Source organism: Typopeltis vanoorti, chromosome 12 (genome assembly GCF_054136105.1).
Source record: "Typopeltis vanoorti isolate ZY-2024b chromosome 12, IOZ_Tvanoo_1.0, whole genome shotgun sequence".
NCBI classification, from domain to species: domain Eukaryota; kingdom Metazoa; phylum Arthropoda; class Arachnida; order Uropygi; family Thelyphonidae; genus Typopeltis; species Typopeltis vanoorti.
Genome location: NC_143560.1, coordinates 116,195,464 through 116,216,083, shown reverse-complemented (window position 1 = coordinate 116,216,083; position 20,620 = coordinate 116,195,464). Strand labels below are relative to the sequence as shown.

Below are 20,620 nucleotides of genomic sequence, written 5' to 3'. Positions count from 1 at the left end.
TTAGCTGAAAAAAAAAATCCAATGATGCCATTTTTTCAGCTTATGTTGTACACTAAAATACATACTGTACAATAAAGAACTGCTTCAGTAATAGAAAACATTTCAGTGAATAGTAAATTCAGGACAGAATGTAACATTGTTTTATCTTTCAGAGAGAGATCATCAACTTTCTGATATACACTTGGAAATAGTGTACAGGATAGTATGATAATACTGCATGACTAAGTTTACCAGTTTCATGTTAATGGTTTTCTTCCAAATTAATCTGTTATTTGTCAGGTCTCCAATATGGTCACATTTAACAATTCGGCCTTTTAAGACATTTAATCACATCAATCCATCTAGATCTTGGCTGTGCTCTGGGTCTTTTGCATGCCCTCCTAGTGTTTAATATCTGTTTTTGTTAGCTTTCCTTTCCTATTCAGTTTAAATGACCATCAGACACTCTTGAATGATAAGATTATCAGATTTTCTTCCTAATATCTTCATTTTTAATATGATTCAGCCACTGATGTTATCTATTCATACTCCTATAATTTTTCTCCAACCTCATTGTCTCTGTTCTCATATGTTATAACTGTATGTTTCATTTTGTTGGCTTTTATCTCATACTATATAGTCTCAAAACCTCTACTCTCTGTATCGCTCTCTTGTTAAAATCCTACTCTATTTTGGCTTCAATTCTTCTGCTATCATCAGTAAATCCCTTCTCCATTCTTTTTTGCTCTGTCCTCTCTGAAACTGCCATATCCCTTGCATCTTCTCCATATAACTTATTATTCTTTGTTACCAGTGCCTATAACATTTAGTTAAGTCAAAATAACCAATGCTAAAAATTCCTGTCTCTTATTCTGGATACTTCTGGCATTAATACACACACACACATACACACTACAGCCAACCTGTTTGGCTCACAACCTCCTTTATACTTTGTATTGGCTGTCCTGATTTTTACTACCTGAGAAGCTACATTTCATCATATTTTGATCATTCTCTACTCACTTGCCTTGAGGATGCCCACACACACACACACACACACACACACACACACACACACACTTGTGTGTACGTATGTTTGTGTGGTGTGTGCACATGCTGTACTATCACTGTACTATACTATTCTGTCACTGAACAACTACTTTAGACCTAACTCCAAATACATTCAAGTTCAGTCCATTACTCAACTCTTACCATCCACATCAAATTCACTCCACATATCCACAAACTACACATTTTTAAATCAAATTACTGCACTTATTTTATCAAATAAACTGATATTGCAAATTTTATCCCACATCCATGTTTACCACCTCTGGATGCAAGTGGTTGTAACTTGCATGTGGGCATTTGGACCTTTCAGTTTTGAAATCATAATTTTTATAGTTGTTGTGTGCTGTAGTGTTGGCCTAGTTCAATGCTGGAGTTTGGAGCTTGATCCACATGGGATATGCTGAATTTTTTCTTGTACTCCCTTAGAATAGTGATGAAGACCTTTATTTCATAAGAATTATTCTGTTACTCAGTCTGAGGATGTGTTTGGATGAGAATGGAAACAGTAATCAGCCTCTGAAAAGGATGAGTAGAAGTAACAGAGGTCATTCTATTCAGCATCCATTTAATGCCAAAGTATGCAAGACTGAGGATAGCTGGATGATGGGTGTTCTATAATAAAGGAAACTTGGATGAGGTTTTGGGCAGAGAACAGGTCAAAAGGTATTAGGAGAATGGTGAGGATTATCTGATATTCTGGTGATTAGGTGGATTTTCTACGTTAAGTCATTAATAGCAATTACCTCAGCATCTATTTGTCTTAGCAGTGGAAATGTAGAAAGGGGAAGGGTGGCCAGTTTGGATTGTGGATGTTGAAGTCCTCAAGAAAGATGACTTGCTGTTTGATATATAGACTGCAGAAATTAAGCTTTAGAAATCAAGTCATCAAATATGTCTTGGTGATTATGAGAATTTGGAACATGATAGAGATAGCAAATGAATGTATCAGTTTAGTAAGGAAATTTTGAGCCAGAACAGATGAAATGGGGTGGGGGGGGTAGAATTCAAGAATTCTGGCATTTTCTGTGACATAAGATATCAGTTCTGAAATGCACATGTGCTCTTTCTTACATAATTTTTTTCTTGTCACAAAGAGCACATGTGCATTTCAGAACTGATATCTTATGTCACAGAAAATTCCAAACTTGAATTCTACCCCCCCCCCCACACATTTCATCTGTTCTGAAACTGCCATACCCCTTGCGTCTTTTCCATATGACTTATTATTCTTTGTTACCAGTGCCTATAACATTTGGTTAAGTTAAAGTAACCAATGCTAAAAATGCCTATCTCTTATTCTGGATGCTTCTGGCATTAATACACACACACACACACACACTACAGCTAACCTGTTTGGCTCACAACCTCCCTTATACCTTGTATTGGCTGTCCTGATTTTCACTACCTGAGAAGCTACATTTCATCATATTTTGATCATTCTTTACTCACTTGCCTTGAGGATGTCCCCCCCCCACTCTTTGGTGTATGTGTATTTGTGTGTGTGTGTGTGTGCACATGCTATACTGTCACTGTACTATACTATTCTACCGAAGGTTCCATTAGAAATAACAGGTCTGACTTGGATGGCTGTTATGTACTAGTGTACATAATTTATATTACTGTTAAGGTCATGCATGCTGAAGCAGATATGGGAATATTTTTTTTTTTTTGAAAGTATTATTATTAATATTTGAGGTTGGATTCTTGTTACTTTTTTTCTTTTTCATTGGAATTTTGTAGCTTGGCATTGAATAAAAATAATTGTAACTTAAAGAGATCCAAAGAACATTTTAGACAATTAAGTAGTGTATCTTTTAACAGGCATCATTATCTACATTTACTTAATCTTCTTGCTGTGTTTAAAGAAATATGTAATATTACAGGAGCAAAACAGGGCAGTGTTTCCAGTCCTGATCTGTACAGACTCATTGTGGATTCTTCCTCTACTTTGATACTAATCATGGATGTCCGTCCAGCTGAAGGATATGCTGCTTCACATATAAAGCATCATCACTGTATGAATGTCCCAGCAAATATTTTGAAACCTGGGTATGTAATTATAATTCTCCTTTGTTCTCCATATAAATTAAAAAAAAAAAAACATCTAGTGTTAAACTTTATTTAATAACATATCTTTAAAAAATAATTATTTAATAAAGTGGCTTCACAGACAAAACATAGATACCACAGTGAGTTGGAAGAAAGAGAGAGAGAGAGAGATTTTAATGTATTAGGTGGACTACCATCAATGGTGGATGTTATAAATAAGACATATTTGGGAATTGTGTAGAGTAGACAGTTGTTTGGAAGAGACATCTAGTATTTCATAAGTTTTTTTACGTTAATCTCATGCATACAAAAGGTTGCAAAATCTGTATCATCACTGCATTGCATGTGTGGTCAAGAAGTTAGAGAAAGAAGGAATCTATTGATATGCTTATTGAACCACTGGAAGTATTTCTTACAGTCTTAAAAGAAAGAGTAATAATGATGGCCAGTTCAGCAGAACATTGTACATGAAAATAACTCTAGAAAAGACAAAGCAGAAACAGAATGTCTCTGAGAGAGTAATTGAAGTGAATCTGAGAGAGAGAGAGAGAGAGAGAGGCCTCAGTTAATCAGATTGCCTTCTTCTGGAGAGCATCAAATATTCTTAGTAAGGATTTAGTTACACTAGCCTCAAATGTATAAGCAGTTACAAGGTTAAGCAGATTTGGGATTTATGCAGTGTTAGTAATTATGCAGGTGAGAAGTATTTTCTAGAGTGGAAAAGTATGCTTAGTTTGTGGCTGAAATGTCTGTTGTGTCAGGAAGGGCAATTTAAGAAAAAAAACATGATCTTGTTTGGAGCTCTGCATATTATCAGAAGTAAGAAGTGAAGCGAGATCTTTCTTGTGGGAAATAAGACTGGCCTGTGTTTTAGCAGTATTGATATGCACAAGGTTATTGTTACTCTTCCTCTGAGTAAGTAGCAAGGTAGTTGAAAGTTTAAGGCATTGGCAAGAGATCTTGAAGCTTTGATTGCACACTGCAAGATTTATTAAGAGAACAAGAATGGAGTGTACAGTTCATGAAAAGCTCCATACAGGATTTGAACCATTACAGGGACGGGATAGTGGCACTGGAGCATTGCTAGAATAAATGTATTAGTCTTAAGGGAGATTATGTTTAAAAATAAAAATAATTTTGAAATTATAAATTCGTTTTTTCATTGTTAGGCCGAGAACTTTTCAGACCAGCCTCATATTTTTGGTTGGATTTTCGGTGTTTTTATGAGATTTTTTTTATTGTGTTTGGTAGATTTTTTTGTGATATATAGAAATATTGTTGCTATAGATATACGGATTTTAATATCAATCTAAAAAGAAATATCTGAAGATATCGATGTTATTAAGTTGTTTTTATTATGAAAAGTAATCAAAAATTGCATATAATTTTAAGTTAACAAGATTATCTATCCCTTCATTGAAAGAGTATTGGGTTCAGTAGTATATTATACTTGATAAGAAATTGTATTCTTGTTTTTATCCTTAGTTACCTTAGTATACACACTTTTTTCTTCTTTAATGATAATATGCACATGAGAAGTAGTTCATCCTGTAAGGCATTAGTACTCTGGAAGAGCAGAAAATTGAAGTGGAAAAAAAAGTTCTAATGATTGGATATGAAGACTTGTTGATTATGCTCTAGGAAACACACAAATAGAAAGGTTCTTCTAGGAAGCAATGGAAGACGAATGAATAAAGAGGAAGAAAAATTCGTTTTATGTAGTTGAATTGTGAAGATGTGTTGCCATTGCTCATTGCAGATTTAGAGAAGGATATAGAAATTATTGGTGCCTGTTCTCGCTAACAGTGACCATGGATATCTATACAAGAAGGCCTTCTCTGACCATTTCACCACTGCCTGTGGTGAACCGGTGCAAGAAGGATCATTCATTAATCTAATTGCTTTCTTCTGTGCTTTCAAGGATTTTTAGGAATCTCTTAAGGTTACCATCCAATATATGACAATGGTATTTAATGTTTCAGTGGATTTGTGTATAAAATTAATAGTTGCCTGTTTAGAGGTAATGTCTTAAATGAAAAAAAATAATAATAAAATAAATAAAAATATGGCACATAAAAAAACCAGTACTTAACTTTGACAGAGTCAATAGGCTATCATAGTTATTTAGTACTGTAATTGTAATATTTTAATATTTTTTGCCAGGAAAGATTGGAGATTAGAATTATCCAGAGAATTTTTTGTGAGAAATAAGGAACGATTGAATTTTGCAAGCATTGCAGTTAATATTCTTGTCAAAATTTGACCAAAGAGAATAGTTTGAAGATGATAATTAATATATTGTAAATAATTTTGTTTATTCATGTAGTGCAAGGTTTGTCAAATGAGAAAGATGAGTGCAGTGTACTGTTATCAGGAGAAAATCATTCTTATGTAAATGAAAAAGAGTAAGTGAAAGAACATAACCTATTTTTATCCAACATTAGTTGCAAAATACAAGGAATACGATCCACCATTATATGTAATTTATATCCAGAGAAAAATTGACAATTAGGTTTCAGAAGTCACTAGTCAGACCATAAGATTGAGTTTACTTAATTAATTTTAGAAATTATGGACTTTACAACCATTTTAAAAAAATAACTATTTTAATTTTCCAATGTTTCGATCTTCATATTAAGATCATCATCTGGAGCTTATACAAGGACAAGCTGAGTTACATTATACACAGTAAACAGTGATTTGATCACCAGTTAATCTACTCGCATGACCTCTAGTGAAAAAAAATATATATATATCATCATCATCATCATCATCATCAAATTCCTGACATGTACCCTCAAGGGGTGTACAGGATATGATAGTACTACATGAAAAATTTACGTCATTACTAACTTCTTATCTACAATTTTCCTCCAAATCAGTCTATTACTTATCAAGACTCCAATATTATCATTATCAGATCTTATATTTCTATCGTCTAAGGCACATTGTACCATGTCAATCCACCTATATATATTGGTCTTCCTCTGGATCGTTTTCCTGCCAACCTGGCAAAGAACACTTGTTTTGCTAATCTTTCCTCGCCCATTCTGTTTAAGTGACCATACCACCCGAGATTAGCTCTGCTAACACATTTCTGGATGCTGACAATGTCAAGTTCTTTCTTAATATCCTTGTTTTTAAGATGATATTGCCATTGATGCCATCTGTTCATGCCTCTAATCTTTCTCAGGACTCTCATATCTGCGGTCTCTAGTCTTTGGTCAAGTGTTTTACTTCTGAGCCAGCTCTCAGATCCATAAGTACTGACTAATTTCTCTCTTATTCCATATGAATTTATTTAATTGACTTCCTACCATATCAGCTTTGTTGATTCTGTTGTCTATTTCCATATTTAATTTACCATCTTCACTAAAAATCATGCCTAAGTAGCTGAAATGTTTTACTTGTTCCACAGGTTCTCCATTCACAACACTGTTGACATTTTCAGCAGTTCTACCTATTTTCATTGTCTTTGTCTTTTTGATGCTGACCTTCATACCATATCTATTACAACAGTTATTCAATTTAGTCAGCGAATTTTGCAAACTTGTAGCGGATTTTTTTAGAAGTATAACATTGTCCGCGTAAAGCAAAGAGCTGACATTAACATTTCCAATTCTGATATCATGTTTAATACCACTTTCCTTCATAATGTGATCCATGTAGATAATGAATAACAGAGGGGATAATGCACATCCTTGTCTCACACCAGATTTAACATTAAACCATCTTCCTGCACATCTTTCAATTCTAACTGCCAACTTACAACTCAAATACAGACTAAGTATTGCTTGATATAATGCCCCATTGACACCATATAACTGTAACGTATTGAATAGCTTCTCTCTTGGCACCTTGTCATATGCCTTTTCCAGATCGACAAAACTTAAACACAGATCTTTGTTATATTCCCATGATTTCTCGACTATTTGTTGTAAAGTGAAGATCTGATCCTGACAGCATCTATTTGGCCTGAATTCAGCTTGTTCTTCACCAAGCTTTTCTTCAACAATTCTTCTCAACCATTTCTCAAGTATACTTGTGCTGTTGAGTGTTCCTGGCATAAATCTTTCCAGGAACACTCAATTGAGAAATACCTCTGTAATTCTCACATTCAATTTTATTTCCCTTTTTATATATGGGTACTATGAGGGTTCTACTCCAATCATCGGGAATTTGCCCTCTATCCATGCCTTTTGAACTATGCAGTGCAGCCACTGCAAGACTTTTATACCACCATACTTCAGTATTTCTGGTCGAATATCATCTACTCCTGCTGCCTTTCCACATTTCAAGCCTTTGATGGCTTTTTCTACTTCAAGTATGGATATGTATTCCTGACTGTACCTGCTGAGTGTTTTTCACCACTGTGCTATCACTGCTTGTTTCATTTAGCAATTTTTCAAGGTAATTACTCCATATTCAAGGATATCTTTTTCTCCCGTTTTCATGTCACCTTTATCATCTCTAACTCCTCATACAGAACTCTTTTCTCTATTTCTAAGCTTCTTCAACAACCTCCAGAATATCTTGCCACCTTCTTGATATTTATTTTCTACGTTCTTGCCAAAGTCCTCTCATGACTTTTGTTTAGCTAGTTTTATACAGTGTTTCGCTTTCTTACTGTTGGAACGTACATCCTAGTTTTGAATCTGCCATTTTGTTGTAACGTACTCTTATTAATAAAATCTATTAATTGCCAATTGATCACTAATACAAATATAGAGAAATTTATATTTATACTGCACCACCCTATATTTAGATTAGTCCATATAAAATAGTAGAATCAATTTTCAATTAAATTAGCAGTCTCCTTACTCATTCAGGCCGAATTCAATATTTTTCACTTGAGGCTCCCGCTAGATTCGAATTATTTATGAACGGTGCAATAAAAGAGAATCAGGCAAACACAGTATTGAAATTAATAAAACAAAACATTTAATATAAGGTTATATGACAAATACATGAATTCCACTTCTAAAATGAGACATTACAATTAAGTTAGTACATTGGGTCAAATCATTCATATTAATTCAGTCTTCAAAATCTTCACATACAAGTTTCACAGTTTTCTCAATTACAAGAGTCCTTACTCAGATTAATACAACAGAATTTCTTATTTAATTAGTTTGCTCATATTTCTCATTTATAGTCCACACTTAACTCTCAGTTGGCACTTATCATATCATTAAACACGGCAGATATTATTTCAAGGCAAATTATTTTTTAACTTCTAACTTCAGCGATATGCCACAGTAAATGTTAGAATGAGCAAAATGGAACTATCACTCAAGTCTTCATACACAGAAACAAATAAAATATGACTGTCCTTACCGGAATTAATCTTCAGCACGTCAGATTTAATGTGAGCACATCTTCAAAATATATTTATTACACCTATGGAACTCATTTAAAAAGAATTCTTTAAGGTCATAACTAAATTATTATTTGTCGCGCTTCACAATTCTCAACGGCAACTATAGGGCAGATTGATATCCTTGTTTACTACTTCACAACAAATTAAGCTCCGTACAATTCTTCCTAAAAGCAATATAGAAATAAGTAGTAATTCTAAGCTAACTGGATCTATTCTGAATCCTTCATTAACCTTCCAGGCCTTTAATTATTCAAATACGGCACCATATTCCTATTAATGCCACTGCTGACTTTACTTTCAGCTATCTATAAGTTTTCACTTCGTCTTAGCATGTCCATGTCCTCAGCAGAAATCCAGCTGGTATTTGTCATTATTATTAGCTTTGCCCTTTATTCCAAATTTTCCCAAAATATTTTTGTATGTCTAACAATCATTTCCTACTCTGCTATTCAGATCCCCAACAAGGTCCAACTTTTCCTTTTTCATTGTGTCAGTTGCTTTTTCTAAAGCATCAAAAAATTCCTCCACTTCTACCTTAGCAGAACCGTCTGTGGGACCATAGGCACAAATAAGTCTCATTGTCCAGTTCCCCATTCTGATATTTGTCCACATCACTCTGCTTGAGACTGCCTGCCATTCAAGAAGATTAGCCTTGTATTTTGTGTTGAATACTATGGCCACTCCTTCTTTTCCTTGATTGTCATTGCCTGAATATAACATTTTGTATTTATTGCTCAGAAAGATCTCACCAGTTTTTGTCTTTTTTGTTTCAGACACCTCTATTATGGCGATCTGGTACTTATCTAATTCCTCAGCTAACTCCATTTTTTTGCCATTTAGGCTTCTTATGTTGATAGTACTGATCTTTAACTCTGGTGATGTTGAGTTGGGTTGTTTTTTCAGATTTGTTCCAATAGCTGACTTTTTGCTGTCCACCCTAGTTCCCTGGTGAAAACAACGGGGGGCCTTGTTTAACCAGGCGATGTCCCAGCCAGTATGAAATTTTGTCATGTTGTCCCATCATTTTGTATTTTGGTTTAAGCCAGTAAGGATACAATTTGGTCGGCTAATTCCAATTTCCATCTCATCCTTGGTCCTTCAGTATCCAGGTAGATACCCAACAGGGTGCACCATGAGAAGGTGAGGATTGGACATTAGGTCAGAAGTCCTGGTCGGTTCTCTGCATTCCTTTAAAGCACCCAAAAAAAAAAAAAAAATACATATATATATATATATATATAAATTATTTAGAAACTACATCAAAACTAAATTCTATTTAAGATAACATGGTAAAATATTCTTTCTTATAGATAGTCTTCTTTCAGTAACAATGATGTCCTATATTTAGCATTACAATTGTTATTTTAGATTTAGGATTCTGGATTATCTTCAGTCGTGTTTATAGTTAACTCTTAGAGAGAAAGGTTCCGTGGGTAGAATAAGTACCTTCCATATGCTTGGGATTTTTAGACCATCATTTTATTGTTCAGATTGGGGTGGTTGATAAGAATCTCACAGGCTTCTTTAAATTTGCATTCATACCATGTTTTGGTGTGATGTAAACAACTGGTGCTTTTCAATTCTATGTAAAGTGTTCAAGGGCATGGTCAGAGAGGCCAGCTTCACCATAATTATTATATTTAATGTGTTGTTTATGTTCTTTTTGTCTGATAGGAATTGTGCATCCTGTTTCCCCTATATATGGTATGTTACAGGTGCAATAAATATGGTATACTCCAGGGTGGACCAGCAGAGAGAGTGGGGCTTTGGATGAGTTGAGTAAGCTTTTTAGTTTTGCAGGAGGTTTAGAGGTGGCTTTGAGGTTGTAATTTTGTAGTATTCTGTTTATTTTGTCTGTTGTCCCTTTAATGTAAGGAATGGTTATAGTTTTATTGTAGTCTGGTTTATCTTTGTTTTTTATTGAGGTCTTGTAGAGAATTTTGTTAATGGTATTATGCCTGTAACCATTTTTTAGAAAAGTAATGCTGATAACTTTAAATTCGTCTTTCAGTGCTTGTTCATTGTAGCAGATCTTCAAAGCCCTGTTTTTTAGAGCAGTGGTTGGCAACCTTTTTCATGTGAAGGGCGCAATACAGTGGGCACCATGATGCTCGTGGGTGCTGTGTTGCCGACTCCTCCTGATTTAAATAATTAAACTTAAAATTACAGTTGGCATGAATGGTTTTGAAATGTCTTTCTATATTACTTTTTTTAGAAATAGCCACACTATTATTGCATAGTAAACAAATACATATGCCATTATGATTGATAAAGCAAGGCGCTCGCATCTGATCTGACATATACATGCTAATTGTTAACATGAATATTCTTTTTTGTATTCATTTTTTATTTTTATTTTTTATGGTATTTTATATTCATTCATATGTGACAAAAATATGTTGTAAAAGCGAGGTAAATAAAATAATGTTAAAATTTGAAATATCATTTTTCTTAAAAACAACTAATCATAGAATTTCTAAGCCTGAAATTAGAGAAAAAATACCTGTGTCCTCCGTAATTTTCAAATTTTATATTGTACTCTTCATATTAAAAACATTGCTGACCTCTGCAAGATATGCTTTACATTTATGGAAAAATACTAAGGAAAGAGGTCTGGAGCTTTCCACCTTTGTGGAGCAAGTTGCCCATAAGTCACTACTTATGCTTGCATCTGCCGAAACTTTTAATTTCTATATATTTCGCAAAATTCTTATAGTTTTTATATTCGGCTATGAAATAATGTTGGATTCAATATTCACTTAATTTGTACCGTCATGTATTATATTTGCAGTGTTTTTACTTTGTTTTCTTGTATTTTAGCACATATTAATAATGAATGTATATCCCAGATATACTGTGATCTATGCTGCAAGCAGTTTACAATAATTTCTCTGAGGGTGCACTAAAAATTCACTGTGGGTGCCATGGTGCCTGCAGTCACTGTGTTGCTGACCTCTGTTTTAGAGAGATACTCTAAAAAACGTCTCTCTCTCTAAAGCTTGACTTTCTTCAGTCTAAGTACCCCAATAGTAAGGTCATTCTTCTTGGGGACTTCACTATCTACAACTCATATTGGCTCCCCTTCTCCAGTTTCACTGATCAAGCAGGTAGGGATGTTGAAGTGTTTGCCATCAGCAGTGACCTATCTCAGATCATCACTCTTCTCACCAGAATACCAGACAAACCCCTCCAATTTGCCAGTGCACTTGACCTCTTCCTAACAAGTTCCTCTCCCAGATGTACTATGGTTGGCGTTTGTCCTTTTGGAAACTTCGACCACAACCTCATACAAGTCTTTTGCTGAAGAACAACCAACATTCACTAGTTCACAGTCTCGTGGCCTTTGGCACTACAAGGGTGCCAACTAGGAGGACCTCTGTGACTTCCTTCCCATGATCCAACTACTACTTCAGTTGTTCTGATCCAAACATCTACTCAGAACAAATAACAGAAATCATCCTCACAGGAATGAAAGCTTTCATCCTCTGTTCCATTCCAAGCACTCGGACAGCATCCAAGCCTTGGTTCTCCAAAAAGTGTGCCAATGCTGTGAGAGAGAAAAAAAAAAAACCTCTGCTTGCCACAATTGGCTCAAGACCAAAACTCCAGCTGTCGTCTCTGCCTATACTGCAACCTGGAACAGTTGTAAAATAATCATTACCAAGTCCAAATGGCAGTTGCTCCTTCTGGTCCCATGCCAAGGCCATTGGGTGCAACTTCTGCCTACCCAGGTTTCCACCACTCACATCCAGATACTACTGTAGTCACCTCACCAAAAGACAAGACCAACTTACTTGCATCACTCTTCTCTTCCAATTCCTGCATTGATGACTTAAGTTCCTTCCACTCCATGGTTTCCTTCATGTCTCCCATTGTCCTCCAACAAAAAAAATCCAAAGAATCCTTAACAACCTAAACACAGTGCATCTAGTCCTAATGGTATCCCACTTATTGTGTTAAAAAATTGTGTCTCAGAACTAACACCTATCCTATATCACCTCTTCAATCTATCCTATTCAACTGGCATCTATCCAACAACATGGAAACATATCCACATCCATTCCATCTAAAAGAAAGGTGAGAAAAGTCAACCAACGAACTACTTCCAATTGCTTTCACTTTCTGTTCTCTCAAAAATTATGGAGAAGGTCATCAACAACCAACTGTTTGAACCACCTAGAAACCTACCAACTAATCAATATGACCACCAGTATGGATTCCTCCACTTGCGATCTACAGCTGACCTTCTTGCTTTCACCACCCATCTTTAGCCCTTTACATCTCGTAGGCATTTAATTGGGCTTGGCACACGAGTCTATCGCCAAACTGCCATCCAGTGGTCTGCCTTCCCCCACTCTGCAATTGGATCGCCAACTTTCTCACTGATCGCTCATTTCATGTAATGGTGGATGGCTTACACCTCAGATTTCCCCCACTAATGCAGGAATAGCCCAGGATTCTGTTCTTTCATCCACTCTCTTCCTCTTGTATACAAATGACCTGCTCTCACAGACTTCCTATCCTATCCATAGTTTTGCTGATGACAGTACACTCTATTCCTCCTTTTCATTCGACAAACCTTGTACTGCTCAAGTATTAGAATCCTCAAGATCTGTCATGATCAAGGACCTGAACTTAGATCTCCTAGCTATATCCCAGTGGGGACAAAGACAACCTTTTAAATTTCGATACCACTAAAAGTCAATACTGTCTGATCGCTTGCAAGAAAGTGCTTGCATCCTTCCTACTTACCTTCAGTAATACTGAGATATCCAAACAAAATCGAATTTCTCTTCTTGGATTGACTTGCGCCTTCATCTTTTCTGGCACAACCATATTTCAATTATAGCTTCTGCAGCTGCCAAAATACTTTGTGTACTTTTTTGCACAAGACACTACTACTTGATATCTTCACAGCTGCTAACCCTATAAAGCCCAAATTAGCCCTGCCATGGAATATTGCTCCCATATTTGGGGTGGTGTACCAAAACCTCTCTAATATTGCTCAGTTCTATCTAGAAGAGGGTAATCCGACTAATTAATGATCTCTTTCTCACAGACCCAATTCAGTCCTTCTCTTAGACACTCAGTGTGTGCCTTGTGCCTCTTCTACAGATGGACAGTGGTCTACTGAATTTGCCACTACTATTCCTCCACTCTCCTCCAAAGGCATTAAAATAAGAACCACTGCTAGCGGCACCCTTGTACAGTCCATCCTAATATTCACCGAAACAACTTCATTTCATAGACAGTGCTCTGCTGAATTTGCCACTACTATTCCTCCAATCTCCTCCAAAGTCATTAAAATGAGAACCACTGCTAGCCAACACCCTTGTACAGTCCATCCTGATATTCACCGAAACAACTTCATTTCCTCCTCTTTTGTTCTATCTACTTCCGTTGGAACAGTCTTCCCCACTCTGCCTTCCTGAAAGATTACAACCCTCAGCTTTTCAAGCAAAATGTGAACAGACTCCACCTTTCTTCTATTTCTCTTACCCACACATGGCACTAGTGTGCTATAGGTCTTGTGGCTTTTCATGTGTGGACCAGATATATAAAAACAAACAAAAAAAATAAATAAATAAAATTGAGAAAGTGAAATGAGTAGACAAAAACTTAAGATTGAATTTCTCTTAGGCAGATTGATGATGAAAATGGACATCACTGAGTTTGAACTGTGATGTTTGTTTTCAAAGTGGATCCAAAATGGTTGATATTTCTGTGTAATGTATTTTTCTTTGTACTTACCTTCTCATTGTTGTTATTTAAAATAAATTGAAATTGGGATGGAATTAGAATATGTAATAATTGATTCTTTGCTTAGCCATACATATGGAGAATCTGATGCAACTTCTCTGCAAATTATGGCTTTGCAATGTCCCATCCTCCCTCATCGTCATAATCATCACCTGAACTCCTTCCAATTATGCGTAGCAGAATAGTGACAGGACCTGAGGCATGTTAAATTTAGTGTTACCATTAGGTTTAGTTGCTTTAGCTGTAGAAAGTTTTTTCACTTGATTCTAAATTAAATTAAATATGCCAAGAAATTATATTATTGTTTAATTCTTTATCTAAATGTAAGCGAACAAAATTTGTATGTAAAGTAGTTTCACGACTAGGCTATTTCTATATAGAGGCTAGTGGCATCACACTAATTGCCTTGTTGTTGTTAGCATATGGGTGTATCCAGGAAACCATTATTGACATTTGGATCAGAAATGAGGTATTAGTCAGAATTTACCACTTCCAAGATGGGGACCTTTGCAGGCTACCATCATTCTCCAGAGTGTTCAGTGCTAAGGATCTGTATGTTCTCAATGCTGGTTTGCCTGTTCTTGAGTTATGAAAAACCTGAGTTTCCATGAGGGGGGAAAAACCCTTCATCTTCATATGAGACCATCTAACTCACCTTTAGTTGAAAATATCTGATAAAGGTTCCTCACTTCATGGATGGGAATTGAGCCCAGGGCTTTTTCTTTACCACCTGAGCTGCATAGGCTCCTATTAATTGCCTCAGTATTCCATAATGCAAAGCACACATCCTGTTAAGTGTGTCTAATTCTTCTTGGTCTGACTCCCACTGTTGATCTTAATAAAGGTTGAAATAAGTCTGCATAGTGGCCCTCTCTCATATTGCATAGCATCATACACACCCAAAAGGATGTGTGTTTTGCATTATGGGATACTAATGCAATTGATATGACGTCACTAGTCCCTATATTACAAGTAGCCTAGTCATGAAGCTACTTCATGCACACTTGGATAAAGCATTAAAGAAGAATATAATTTCTTGCCATTGTTAATTTGTTTAGCTGTGATTCTAAACAACAGAGGCTTGTCCTGAGGGAAAAGGCTTCTTGATCACTGCCTCTATTGGTTCACACTTAAATAATTTCCTCTAATCTGATGTATGTTAGCTTCAGAGTGTATCCAGGACTACTAATCTGTGTGCTAATTGGAAGCTGTAAGTAGAGAAGTTGTTTGATGCAAAATGACCATATTCGCTGAATTTTGGCATATATTCATGCTGTAGTGTTCTGAATAACCATCAGTCATATTATAAATCAAAGATGCCAAGAAATTATATTCTTGGTTTAATCCTTTATCCAAGTGCATGCAAACAAACAAGTGGAAAATATAAACAAGGGGAAAAACTTTCAACGTCATCATTTAATCCAGATTAAATGATATCTACTATAATCCAGATTATTTTAATAATAAGGTGTGACACCTTTTGGCTGCTTGTATATGGAAATATGACTTCTCCATTACTTCTACTTTGGTTTCACTTTTGGGTCTTGCTCCAACTGATGAGACCTCAATAAAGATTGAAACTGGTCTGGGTAGTCACCCTTCCTGTAAAGCATAGCATTATACATGTCTTTTCCAAGGTTTAGCAGTAGTTAAGTACTATAAATCATACTTGGCTTTCTCAAGAAAATTTTTCTTTAGTTCCTTTTTTTTTTTTTTGGATCTTAAAAGTTGTATATCATAAGCAATTTATGTCACTCATTGCTTTTCTTATTATTGTTATACTTTTTGTCACATTGCAGTAAGCTGTTTTATCTATTTTGTCACTTAAAGAAAACATGATAAATCAGTCCATTCTGGAAAATGACTGTCATGCATTAATCTATTAGTACTAAATGAGCAAATGCAATTAACAAAAATCAAGAATAAAGATGACATAACTTTTTAACTTAATTCTTGGTTTTATTTATAAACATATTAAAACCATGATGTGGTTTTATTTTTATTGTTAATCTCAGTAATTAGCATTACAGTATGTAGCAAATAAGTGTGCTCCCATTAGTAGATATACAGGGTGTTTCAAAACGAATGTCCCGATTTGAAAATTGTATATCTCTGCAACCATGTACCACAAATGAATGTGACTTGTACCATGTGAACGGCCTTGGCCCAGAATTTGATATGATTCATTTGAAATCATGATATTTAATAATGATTTTCATTATTAAATATAATTATTTAAAATCTAAATATAATTATTTGAAATCACATCATTCTTTTTGAAACACCCTGAAAAAATTTGTTTTCGTTGACATTGCATTCAAAACTACTTCTAAAAACAGCTTGTTATATAGTAGTTATATGGATTTTTACTGTATGTTTAAAATTTTCTGTTTTAATATACATTATACAATATGCATTATGTAAGTTATTCATTGGGCTCTAAGATGAACTTCATTAAACTTCAGTGTGCTCTGGTCAGGTGGAATTCATCATTTATTTATTTATTTATTTTCTTTAGTATTTATAACCTGAATGTATCCACGCAGGTTAAGTTTTGGTTTCACTTGGATTATTTTTCTTTTTAGCCAAGTTTAACAAAACGGACTTTACTGAAATATGGCATTGAGGAAATTATACATTTTTATAGTACACAAGTCAAAAGCTTAAGTTTTGTAAACTGCTTATATTCATAGCTTAATATTTCTCTTGAAAATGACAGAAATGTCATCTATTGAAAATTATAAATTTAACTATAATTATAGTTAAATTTAAATATGAGCTTGCTAATGAGGTGTGTATTTGGTCATATAGTTAAGTTGTACAGTTAAATGTTAAGTTCAAGAACTGGTTAATGAATATATAATTACACACACACACACAAAATTTTTTTGTTGTTGTAATTGGGAATTATAATTTGAAATAATATGTTAATTCTTCTCTGCTAGATATGAAATTTGGTATTTAGATTGCTGTTGAACTTTAGAGTTATTTCAGTTTTGGTTTCAATCAGATCATTTAATAGTAAAATTAGTAACACAAAATTCTGTCTATAGTACATTCATTGTAATAATGAATGTGTCATCACTGTACAAGTATTCTGTTATGAAATGTACCATTTTATGAATTTTTAAGGATCATTTCCATACATTTCCCCCATTGCTACTAGCCACCTGTGTTGTCAGATTGATACTTTTAGTGCTTCAAATGTCCATTTGTAAATATACATAAAAAAAAATTAGAATTTTGCATAAAAAATTAAAATTCCTTATTTTTATTAAGGAATTTAATACTTTTCATTAAAATTAAATTATGAATACCATTCAGTTTTATTGCAACATTTATTACTATCTTTGTTATTCATCCATATAAAAATTATACCTCTCTTTCCAAAAAAACAGTTATTTAATTTTTTTGATTATGTAAATGTGGCAAATGAAGTTATGCTAGAAATTATTGTATGTGATAAAATGGTTGGACACATCTGGTCTAAGGGATATGGTACATAACTATCTGAAGGTCACACAGAGAGAGAGAGCAAATAGTTTCAACTTTATTTGTATTATATTTAGTAGTAGCATATATCTACAGCTGCATCCTAATCATGCACTTTCTGGATTAATTAGGAGTTGGCTTTATGTGATATCCCTTATGTTCTGATTATTATAATCTTTGCAATGCTATTATTGTTTATTTATTATTAAATATATGTCTTTTTTCAAGTTTAACTGCTTCAAATTTGGAAAAGGAGCTGCCTTCTTCCTCACATCACACCTGGAACTTGCAAGATAAGGTTGAATTTGTAATACTGTTGGACCACAGTTCTTCCAGTCTAATGCCGGGTAGTGCTCTACATTCACTTCATAATGCGCTGTGTAAGGTAATGCAGTATAAATATTAAAAATTGATATATAGCTGTTACTGAATGTATAGTGTTCCCTAGGAATAGCATGTGTATAAGGTGGACCTGAATGACGATATCAACTTTATAATGCCTACTGTGATATAAAGGAACTCCTCATTTTGTGTATACAGTGTGTAACATCTAATGCTGTTTGCATATTTATTAATATTTATCTTATAGTACAACACAGAAATAAATATTTTCTGCAGTAACTGTAGAAAATATTAGTTGTAGATATATATATATACACACCTAAATAATGAGAATAATAACACACTTCTGACCAATATTTGTAGTCATACTAGAAATTAACAGCTGAGGATTATTCTCACTGTAGTAAGCATAAAGTGATGAATATGTGCTGTAGTTTAGAATCTAGCAGCTGAGGCATTCTAATATTGAGTGATTCAAACTTGAAGAGAATGAAAGAGACATTTCGATATGTTACATCCAAATTTGCAAGTATATGCAACAATCTTATAACCAGAAACTATTGTTATAATATTTTTCCATTAAATGTCTCTTATGGATAAGAAAATATTTCTTAGTTTTGCTATCTTGGTTGGCCAAGTGCATAGATCTTCTGTTTCCCAACCATTAGGCCTTTGCTTTGAATCTCACCTCAGGCTTTGATGTTTGTCAATATCTTTAGCTGGTAGGTGAATTTCAAAACCCAATGTTTATTCTTAGATAAAAAGTATTAAAACAAGAACTTTCTCTGCTTCATAATTTACTTCATAAAATTATTAGACAAGGAAATTAACTAAGCAAAAAAAAAAAAAAAACCTTTCTATATGTATTTCCTAAGATTACTGGCTGAAATTTGCAGCAGTTTTTTTAGTATCAAATATGAAATAAAACTACAGTTACAACCCGAGTTATGTAAGTAATGTGTTCCGTAAAAAAAACTTTTACGTAAGTCGAATTTGTAAATTACGTACATACAATAAAATGTTTATTGGCTACTTATACCGCTGTCTTATATTAATTTTTTTGCCATTAATCAGATATTTTCCGTTTTTAATATTTTTCATTTTTGGGGTGATTAAAAAAAAATTATCAATTGTATTTGAATAATACACATACTGTAAATATGAAAGTATGAAAAATACATAATATAAAAGAATATAAAAACAAACTGAAATATTCACTTTTCAAATAAAAAAATGTCTTGTGATGTCTAAGTTGGCTATTCTTAGGAATGCTGTTCTGTAGGAAGTTTTACCCCTTTCGATGTTGAAGGCTGAGGGTAGTCAGGGTCATCTGAGTTGTCATCTTGACTTTGTTGTGAACAGCATCTCACAAACATGTCTAGAGTAGATTGTATGGTCACACACTTCTTGTCCTCGTAGATGGCCTTGTATCTAGACATATCAGAATAGATACAGCAGCTACTTTCGAACCGCTCAGTGTTCGGATCCATTGATTCTAATTTTCTAAAGCCATGTCTATAAAGTTAAAAACCTTGGCTAGTCCCTTCATTGTAAATTTCTTTGTCGTGCTCTTCTTTTACGCCAGAATGAAAAGTCATCCAACTCCTGGGTGACCAGGGATATTGTCCAGGAGGAGAAGCACTTTTAACAGGATTCCTTTCTGGGCACAATATTCCTTCATCTGGTGAACAAAGTGTTATTGAACCAGTCTCCGAACAGCACATGTGTAACCCAAGCCTTGGTGTTGGATTTCCAGATTACGGGCAGCAAACTCACATCAATGTTCTTAAAGGTGCACGGTCTCTGGGAATGGTATACTGTAAGCAGTTTAAGTTTTAAGTCCCCTGAAATGTTGCCACCAATCATAATGCTTTCAACAATGCAAACTTTATCTTTCACTATTATTCACTGTCGAAATAGGTTGATTTATTTCCCGAGCTATTGTTGATAGAATTTTCCCACCTTCATACATACAAATTATTTTCAGCTTTTCTTCTAAAGTAATTGTAACTGTAACAGTAGTTCCCAAGGAGGAAAAGGTACTAAATCTAGATAATTTTGTCTCTCTCATTTATTTATTTATTTTGGTTCAAATTCATTTCCACTCAGTTCAAATCCATATTTAAACAAGCTTGTACTGTCTTGATTAGCAGAAGAATTGTGCTAAATAAGAAAAGGGAAGGAACAAATCAAAATTTGCATGACTATTAATCATATTTGCAGATATGCTACTGTCAAAATTATGCTGAAAAGAAATAATGATAACCAGTAGTGGAGAATAAAGTTGAGTAGTTAATAATTTATTACTTCAAAAGAATGATTCTCCTCACTGAACTAAGGTATAGTACACAAAAATGAATGTATCTTTTGCATTAGTAGCATTGATTACAACTTTTCACTAACAAGCCACTTATAGTTCATGGTGTTTTTTTTGCAGCTAAATATATACTATCTGGAGTCTTTTTGTGTTTCTTTCATTCTTTCAAAAATTTTTGAATATCAACTCTACCTGAACTCTTATTCTCAGTTAACTATTATGAACTTGAT

The 20,620-nt window shown here is 34.2% G+C and overlaps 1 protein-coding gene across 1 annotated transcript in view; it reads left to right on the top strand.

The window, feature by feature from the left end:
• LOC150101159 (ubiquitin carboxyl-terminal hydrolase 8-like) overlaps positions 1–20,620 on the top strand; it is a 338,380-nt gene that overhangs the window by 47,911 nt on the left and 269,849 nt on the right. The window contains exons 6-7 of the mRNA XM_090401220.1: positions 2,934–3,099; positions 17,960–18,116. Of these exons, the coding sequence (XP_090257346.1) occupies positions 2,934–3,099; positions 17,960–18,116 (323 nt within the window). The remainder of the gene's footprint in view (positions 1–2,933; positions 3,100–17,959; positions 18,117–20,620) is intronic.